This window comes from Scylla paramamosain, chromosome 11 (genome assembly GCF_035594125.1).
Source record: "Scylla paramamosain isolate STU-SP2022 chromosome 11, ASM3559412v1, whole genome shotgun sequence".
Lineage (NCBI taxonomy): Eukaryota > Metazoa > Arthropoda > Malacostraca > Decapoda > Portunidae > Scylla > Scylla paramamosain.
Genome location: NC_087161.1, coordinates 6,645,001 through 6,655,000, shown reverse-complemented (window position 1 = coordinate 6,655,000; position 10,000 = coordinate 6,645,001). Strand labels below are relative to the sequence as shown.

Here is a 10,000-nt window from a genome sequence, read left to right as displayed (position 1 = left end):
TGAGTGTATGAAGAGGGTAAACTACGATGTTTCTTATATGTTTCTCAACCCCCCCCCTCACCCAGCTGCTAACTCTGTACAAGGGCGTTATCCGTCCATGTATGGAATATGCTTCACATGTCTGGGGGGTTCCACTTATACCGCTCTTCTAGACAGGGTGGAATCAAAAGCTTTTCGTCTCATCAACTCCTCTCCTCTAACTGACTGTCTCCAGCCTCTCTCTCATCGCCGAAATGTTGCATCTCTAGCTGTCTTCTACCGCTATTTTCATGCTAACTGTTCTTCTGATCTTGCTAACTGCATGCCTCCCATCCTCCCGCGGCCTCGCTGCACAAGACTTTCTTCTTTTTCTCACCCCTAATCTGTCCACCTCTCTAATGCAAGAGTTAACCAGTATTCTCAATCATTCATCCCTTTCTCTGGTAAACTCTCGAACTCTCTGCCTGCTTCTGTATTTCCATCTTCCTATGACTTGAACTCTTTCAAGAGGGAGGTTTCAAGACACTTATCCTTCAATTTTTGACTACCGCTTCGCACCCTATTTGAGGACCGGGATCTCAGTGGGCCTTTCTTTTTTTTTTTTACTGGAATTTTGTTGCTCTTGGCCGGTGTCACTCCTACATAAAAAAAGGTAAAAAAAAAAAATAAATAAATAAATATATAAATAAATATATAATGTTTTCTTTTTATCTTAAGAGAAATTTTTATTTTATTTTCATTTGGTGTATTATGACATTAAATTTTGTTAGAGAATTATTATTATTATTATTATCATTATTATTATTATTATTATTTATTTATTTTTTTATTTATTTTTGTTTTGCTTTCTCTTTAGCACTTTTTCTCCCTTCCTATTTTCATTCGATAATTTTTTCTTTTTATTCACCTGATCCATTGATTTTTTTTTTTTTACCTTTTCTTTTTTTCAATTTTTTCTTCGTCGAAACCTAAATACATCTCAGTTTAATATATAGCTATACATACAGGGCAAGTCTTTTTTTTTATGATTTTAATCTTATCAGAAGTATTTAATAAATAGTATAAACTGATTTTGACATCCAGTGGAGAAAACATAATGTTTCCTTATTTTTCTTGTCTTTACTTCAATTTTGTCAGAAGTGTTTCATAGTTAGCACGCCACACCTCAGCTTTCATATCCAGAGGGCAAGACTATACACAGAAGCCGGGCCAGTACCATTGACCAGGCGGGGAAAGAGAACACACGAATTAACTTTTTTTTTTTTCATTCTTACAATTCATATCTCATAAATATTCCTTTCTTTTTCGCTCTTTGTCTTATCTCCATACTATACTCTAGATTATCTTTTTGGTGCCATTTTTATACTTCCTTTTATAATTTTCCAGCATTAATTATCTTCAAGACGCTTCTGGACTTGCCTTCATTTTTTTTTTCGTCTTTCTTTTCGTTATCCAGCGCTCTTCTTCTTACTGTACATAAAAAAATCTTTCTTAAATTTGTCAGCATGCAAGTTTTTTTTTTTTTATTATTATTACTTGTCTTATTTTCTTCCTCTAATTTACAGTCACGTGATCATCTTTCTTATTCTCATTACTATTTATTTTTTTTCCTTGCGTTTCTCCTCGAATTTAACATCACGTCAACATTTTTTATGGTGATTATTATTCCCATTTTCTTTTTCGAGATTACCATCACGTCAACATTTTTTTTTATGATTATTATTTTTTCTTATTTTCTTTGTGGCATTTTCCATCACGTCACCACCTTTTTTTTTTTTCATGTTCATTATTACTTCTATCTTCTTTCTCAGATTTATTATCACGTTAATTTTTTTTAGTTATTTTCTTTTTCGATCTGACATCATGCCACCTTCTAATTCTTGTCATTATTTTTCTTATTCTTCTTTCTAAAATTTACCACCACAACATCGCCTTTTCATTTGCTACAGTTACTTTTATTTCTTCTTAAAAAACTGAATCTTGTCTGTCTTTTTCTTCTTCTCATTATTATTTTCGTTGGGTCTTATTTTCTTTTAAGTGTAATTTCAATATGCATCAAAGAGTTAGAAGTGGTGAAAGTGTAATGTTTTGTAATTATTTTGAAAGTGTTGACGTGGGAAAACAAACAAACAAATAAATTAATTAATAAAAATAAATAAAATACCTAATTAAAACAGGTGAGGAAAGAATTTAATGAGCTAAAATGTTTAATATATTAGACAGCTGTGCCTTTATTATTATTATTATTATTATTATTATTATTATTATTATTATTAGTATTAGTATTAGTATTAGTATTAGTATTACTACTACTACTACTACTATTATCATGATTTTATTTCTTATACTGTTATCATTACTATCATCATAATAACTACTACTTCTACTACTACTACTACTACTACTACTACTACTACTACTACTACTACTACTACTACCATTATGATTTTGTTTTTTCCACTGTTATTATTACCATCATGATTATAACTACTACTCCTACTACTATTACTACTACTACTACTACTACTACTACTACTACTACTACTACTACTTCTACTACTGTTACTACTACTACGACTTATCAAATGTCGGAGATGGGAGCTTGTTAGAATATTAATGAACGCCAAAGAAATGAGTAGTAGTAGTAGTAGTAGTAGTAGTAGTAGTAGTAGTAGTAGTAGTAGTAGTAGTAGTAGTAGTAGTTGTTGTTGTTGTTGTTGTTGTTGTTGTTGTTGTTGTTGTTGTTGTTGTTGTTGTTGTTGTTGTTGTCCTAGTGGTGGTGGTAGTGGTGGTGGTGGTGGTGGTGGTGGTGGTGGTGGTGGTGGTGCTGGCGGTGCTACAGAGGAATCAGAAAAGGTCGGAAGAAAAACAAATTGTGTTATATTTTGAGAAGCTGCGGGAATAATGATATAGCTCAGAAAGAAGAAGAAGAAGAAGAAGAAGAAGAAGAAGAAGAAGAAGAAGAAGAAGAAGAAGAAGAAGAAGAAGAAGAAGAAGAAGAAGAAGAAGAAGAAGAAGAAGAAGAAGAAGAAGAAGAACATTATTTTTAGTATTAGTAGTGGTAGTAGTAGTAGTAGTAATAGAGGTAGTAGCAGTAGTAGTAGTAGTAGTAGTAGTAGTAGTAGTAGTAGTAGTAGCAGGAGCAAAAATAGCCATCACCACCACCTCCAGCGCTAACAACAACAACAACAACAACAACAACAACAACAACAACAAGAAACACACTCACCACCACAATCCACACTCACCACCCTTTCGATATTAACCTCCACCTTTTTTCCACACCACTGAACTAACACTCACACCCTCCATTGGGCAGCAGAGTCACCCACCCCCGCCCATACACACCATCCATACACCCATTCACCTAATAACAGCCCTACACTCCCCTTTCCTTCCCGCCACACGCCCTGCACAACATTCTCCTTCCCTTACATGTTCTAACACGTTCTCTCCCTCCTACACGCCTGCCGCCCCCACACACACACACCCGCCACACGACTCTCCACGCTTGCTCACCTCTCACACGCCAATGTACGCCTCCCCCACGATCTATTTGGCTGTCAAGGGCGCTATATATGTCACACGCCTACACACATACGCACACACGCACGTACACGCATACCAAGAGGCAAACATGTTTATTCTATTGTTATCACGTCCCCTACACACACACACACACACACACACACACACCTACGTTTACACTTTCTCTCACACACACACACACACACACACACACACACACACACACACACACTTCACCGACTAATGTATTAATTTCTATATTTTTTTCTTTCCTTTTTCTCTTCTTCTTTTTTCCATTTCTCTCTATTTAGATTTTGAAATACGAATCTATTTTTTCTCATTGGTTGAGATTATTATTTTTATATTTGTGCCAGAGAGAGAGAGAGAGAGAGAGAGAGAGAGAGAGAGAGAGAGAGAGAGAGAGAGAGAGAGAGAGAGAGAGAGAGAGAGAGAGAGAGAGAGAGAGAGAGAGAGAGAGAGAGAGAGAGAGAGAAACTTCTTCGCCTGTTGACTTTGATAATTAATTTAGAGCCAAATCTCTCTCTCTCTCTCTCTCTCTCTCTCTCTCTCTCTCTCTCTCTCTCTCTCTCTCTCTCTCTCTCTAACTACTACATCCAACTTCCTAAAGACAAGATGAGTTAACTATTTCAATCTTCAGTTGAATATTGACTTGAATTGTAATATATATGCATCTGTGAATAATATAAGTATCTAAAGGTATTTACTTGCACGTGTGTCTTTTTATGGATACACAAACTCAAGGGGAAACTGATGATGTTGCTTTCTTTCAGATTTTATTTTTTCTTTTATGAATACATATGGTTTGTCTATTTTTTCTTTTCTTTACATTATTTTTCATCTCTTTATTTTGTTTGTTTCTTTTTCTTTTTTCTCTCGTAAGATGTTTGAATTTGTTTGGATCTTGTCTGGCTTTCTTTTCTCTCTCACGGACACACTCGGTTTGCCCTTAATTTTTCTTCTCTTTATCTTCTTTTCTTCCCTTAATTCTGTATTTCTTTTCTCTCTATTTTTTCTTTCTCCTAAATTTCTCGTGGTTTGCCGTTTGACTGTTCCCTTCTTTATCCTTTCTTTTTTTATTTTCTTATTTACTTTTCTCGCAGACAGTTTGGGTTTGTCTTTGATTTTACTTTTTTATCCTTTTTTTTTTCCCTCTTTCGCCTTTTTTTTTTTTCTTATGAACAATTTAGATTTATTTTTTTATCTTGTTCTCTTTACTTTATTTTTATTTACTTTTCCTCGTTGACAGTTTGGATTATTTGAAATTCTGTTTTGATTCCTGTCCTTTCTCATCTACAGTTTATACTTCTCTTTAATCATTACCTTATTTGTCATGTCTTTATTTTATTTATTTTATTTAGTTTTTTGTCCTTTCTCATGCACGATCCTAATTTGTCTATATTTTGCTTTGATTTCCCGTCTGTCTCATGTGTTGGCAAGGAGTGGAGGAGTGGGGGAGGGAGGGAAGGCGTCGTGAAAGCCAGCAAGTGTCATTACCTCCAGTTCTCTCCCGTATCTTTGTTTGCTCAGTTGGAATGTTTCATGAAGAAGTAGGATGAAATATGCACTGTAAAATCTCTCTCTCTCTCTCTCTCTCTCTCTCTCTCTCTCTCTCTCTCTCTCTCTAGCCATCCCTCCTCCCTCCATTACTCTTTTTCCTCCATAGTTATCTCCATCTGCTACTTCCAATACCTCCATTTTCATCCTCCTCCTCCTCCTCCTCCTCCTTGTCCTCTTCCTCTGAATTTAAGTACCCATTCTCTCTCTCTCTCTCTCTCTCTCTCTCTCTCTCTCTCTCTCTCTCTCTCTCTCTCTCTCTCTCTCTCTCTCTCTCTGCCAAGGAAAAAAAAGAGGTCAACATGTATTCGTTTTCTTTCCGTTTTCCTTTTTTTTTTTCCAGTGGTGACTTGGACGTTCACGCGAAGAGGACATTGTGGGAGGCAGCAAAATATGGAATAAGAAAGAAAATAAATAAAGAAGAAGGAAAAAAAGGAGAAAAAAAGGACAAAGACATTTCTTTCTTCTTTCCTTCTATATCCGGACAACTTTTGTTTTTTGTTATGTTTGTTTCTTTTCCTTTTTTTCATCTACGACCTGATTAAAAAGGAAATAAGAAAGAAAATAAATAGAGAAGAAAGAGAGAAAAGAAAATGACTAATATTGCTTTTTTTCTATCCTTCTATATCCACCCAGCTTGTTTTTTCTTTATATTCTTTTCTGGTTCCTTTCCCATTTTTTTTTCTTTTTCCTGCGATTTGAACTATTTTTTTATAAGAGAAATACAATATGGAAGCGCTTCAGGAATTAAACTGACAAATATGAATGAATTTTTCTCAGCTTTTATTTCATTTTATTTTTGCAATTTATTTTATCTTTTTCCATGAAAGTTGATGAAACGAGTGATTTTTTTTTCTGTAGTTTGTGGTCAATTTCCTTCTCATGTAAGGTTTAATGTTACAGAAAACGAGATGAAGAGAAGAAATGTATTGGATGAAGAGAGAGAGAGAGAGAGAGAGAGAGAGAGAGAGAGAGAGAGAGAGAGAGAGAGAGAGAGAGAGAGAGAGAGAGAATGAAAACATAGAAGAAAGACATTTGAAATAGACTGCACTGTGTGAGAACGTCATTGAAAAAAAAAATGAAGTAAATAATAGAACAAATAAACAAACAAACAAACAAGGAAGCAAACAGACAAATAAGTAAACAAGTAAATAAACAAACAAAATAAATACACGGACAGCTTGACAGAAAGGATGACTGAAGAAAAGTGTGTGTGTGTGTGTGTGTGTGTGTGTGTGTGTGTGTGTGTGTGTGTGTGTGTGTGTGTGTGTTTTGGAGGAGGCGGGTTTCCTTCCTTCCTTACTTACTTAGTGCATCGAGTGAGTGGTGCCGTGTGTAAGCTGATTAGTACGCCATGATGTCACCCTCCCCCCACCCCACCTCCCCTCTCTTTCTTTCTCCGCACACACTCACCCACTCTCCCGTAATTACAGACACATTTACCATCTACCTACTTGCATACTCATTTTCCTACTCACACACTCACTCAGTCACTCATTCCCTCACACTCCCTATTAACTCCATTCCCTACACGCACAACACACACACCCAACTCCTTCCACGCTCTTCCACCTTCACCCTTATTCCTCCCCATCTACACATACGATCACACCCATCCATATTCCCCTCACCTACACTCCTCCACCCATAGATAGATAGATAGATAAAACAGATAGATGGATAGACGGACAGATACACAAACCAACCCCACACATACACACTCACCCACACGCAAACCCCATCAACACAAACACACCCACTCACTCCCCATCCACTCCTGCAGCCACTCCCGCACCTTCAGGATAGTAGTGCTGGCGTATGGTGGAGGTCTTGGGGTCGTGTCGCTTGAGGCCAGGGATGGTCTTCTGAAAGGCATTCATCTCCCCCTCAGGCATAAGGTGCACCCCGTCAGTCACCGTGTCGTCCCCGTGCTGGTCCTCTTGTTGCCGCGCCCACCTGTCGCCCCGCCCATCTGCAAGGAAGAGAGAATTCGTGAGTGAAGGAAGGTGTTGGTTCTGGTTCCGGTGAATGTCGGGAAGGTTTGACTTTACAACGGCGCTTCCCATTTCCCTCTTGTATCTTTGCTCTCTTTCCTAATTCTCAAGGTCTTTTCTTCTTTTTTTTTTCTTTGTTCTTATTGTGACCTTCTGTTTCGCTTGTAGGTCGTGGTGTTCTCTGTGTCTCTACCACGATCACTTTTCATTATACAGGTGAGTCAGGGAAGGGTGTGGCACAAGGGAACAATGCCACTCCTTCACTATATAATACGTTATTTTTTTTTTCTTACAGTTTTCACACTCCCTTTAAGCTTGGCGGTGTTTCAATCATGCCTGTGCTAGTAGAAATAATTTTTGGCGTGTTCTATAATTTACCTATTTTTTTGTTTTGTTCCCATAAAGACCTAATGCTGTTTACGCTCCAGTCCCCTTCCTCCAACTTTCTTAGCTATACATCTGCTCCTATTATTGATATTATTGACTATCAGTTCGTTCCTCTCATCTTCGTATCTAGCACATTCTATTATGAAGTGTTCTATTGTTCTATTGTCTCTCTTTCTCTATTCATGGTGTTGTGTTTTAACTCTTCGACTGCTAATGATACGACTAATATGCGTAGGAAGGAAGGCACAGGTGAGGGAAGGAAGGTGAAGGCCGGAAGGTGTTGTTGTGTTCTGACCATTTCGAAGCCAACAAGGGTGACACGAGCAAACTCCTCAGGGTCAGTGATCAGGACAGAACAGGCAGTAACGAGTTCAAGATTAATAAAGTTAGATTTGAAAGGGTGATAGGAAGGGATTGGTTTTCAGAGTGGTAGATGAACGGAATAGACTCAGTAATCAAGTTGTCTGTGCTGAACCATTAGGGAACTTTAAAATATCAGATAAATTCATGGATGAGGATGACAGGTGGAAATAGCCAGGTGTGTTTCATGCAGGAGCTGCCACGTGTATGTGTGATGGTTTAAATGAAGCTTCCCTTATTTTCTTCGTGATGAAGTGTAACACGTGCTGAGTAACAATGCATGGTTTTACTGAGCAAGAGTAAACTACAGGCTTAATGAAAGATTTCTTGGTGTCAGTGGTGCGTTGAAATTTTACTCTAATCCTGCACAAGGTTTTATCAAGCGTGCGACCAAGTCACAGCACTGGGAGAGTGAAGAGAGTAAGCACGGTGAAAGGGGACTGTGTTTGCGTTATAACTTCAGCTGTTTCTGTTGAGTAGTATCAGGAAAATCTAATGCTCTTTTGTCTCAGGTTTTCTACTCGTGTATTTATTTATCTATTTATCTATTTATTTATTTTTTTTGGTGTGTGTGTGTGTGGGAGGGGGAGGAGGTTGAAAGATATCATGTTCGGACCTTTTTTTTCATCCACTCGTGCCCTTAGCCGGTCTTTTTTTTTTTTTTCTTTTTTTAACACAAAGGAAGTCTCAAACACTACGGGCTTTCACGCAACACTCACTGCCATACTGACTCGGCTTCCTTTCACTTGTGTCTCTCATTACGTTAACATTCCAAGGCCAGAAAAGATCATTAGTCGGAGTTTGATGAGTGTTTTCCTCTTTGGAGACACATAACCCTTGCCAAACCGTCACTAGAATCACGAAAACATCCTTGAACATCCCGATAACTTCCACAAAAGCCTCGGAGAAGAGACTGAAATAAGATGCGGGAACAGTTGAAGATAGGGACCCTTGAGATTATGTACAGAGGAACAAAGACACGTTAGAGAAAGGGTTGACGTGTTTTGTAGCGGTAAGGGAAAGTGAGTGTGTTTAGGTTACAGGCTGTATTTATTTTTCCACGGCTCTGGTAGTTTCCTATTAACGTTCAAACCACTGTAAAAAGAAAAAAAAAATCCCTTGACACAGAAAAAGAGAGAGAACAGGCAGTTAATTTTGTATATATATATATTTTTTTTAACCCTTTCACCGCTAATGAGTGTTTCCTGTTAACACTCAAAGCACTATAGAAAGAAAAACAATTGCCTCGAGACGGGGAAAAAAAGAGAGAATAGGTGATTAATTTGGGTTCTTTTTTTTTTCAGACTATGGAACTATTTAAGAGACTGAAGTACTAAATAAAAGTCTATTATGTTGAAGGAAACTGAGAGGAAAAGTTGTCTATAGCATAGGTCACAAGAGGCAGAATTTCAGGGCAATTTTTAGCCATCAAAGCTCCGTCAATACTGCACTATGATTATGCACAGAGGCGTGCCGGACTGAGAGGAACTATGAAATCAATACCACTTCGCTGAGGAAAGAGTAAGCAAATGTAGGAAAAGCACTTAGACGCTCTCACCTCTCATAAGAACAATACCCAAGACCACAGAGATAATTAGTCAAGTTCCCACGAGTATTGTTCCCACTGGTGATGAAGAATTCAAGCCCAAAAATCACTGGAATCATGAAAACACCCTTGAACATCGCAATAACTTCCACTAAAGGCTGTTAAAAAAGCTGAAGGTAAGATGCGGAAGTGTTTGAAAAATACACACCCATCAGGTTACGTGTAAGGAAGATATACAGGTGACAAAGGGAGAAAAGTAATGAACAGACGGAAGAAAAGGGTGAAATAAATTTGTCTCCCTTTCCAATAATGTTTCTGGTGAAGGAGTGAGAAAAGGATGAGAAGGACAGGGAGAGGAAAGAAAGGAGAGAACAAAGGAAAGAAAGAAGGAAGGAAAGATAGGTGAGATTGATAGTGGGGGAAGACAGGAAAGGAAGGAATTTAAGTAAGGAAGTTGAGGGCAAAGGGAGGAAGAGAGGGCGGTAAGATCAAATGGTAGGGAGATAGAAGAAAGAAGGAAGGAAACAGGAGAGAGAGAGAATTAAGAGAGAGTGCATGGAAGTGTTAAGAAAGAAATGTGGTGGAAGGAAGGAAGGAAGGAAGGAAGGAAGGAAGGAAGGAAGGAAGGAAG

At 37.8% G+C, this 10,000-nt stretch overlaps 1 protein-coding gene across 1 annotated transcript in view; it reads right to left on the bottom strand.

Moving 5' to 3' along the window:
* LOC135104891 (monocarboxylate transporter 13-like) overlaps window positions 1-10,000 on the bottom strand; it is a 189,081-nt gene that overhangs the window by 92,246 nt on the left and 86,835 nt on the right. Inside the window, exon 3 of the mRNA XM_064012617.1 lies at window positions 6,878-7,054. Coding sequence (XP_063868687.1) covers window positions 6,878-7,054 — 177 coding nt within the window. The remainder of the gene's footprint in view (window positions 1-6,877; window positions 7,055-10,000) is intronic.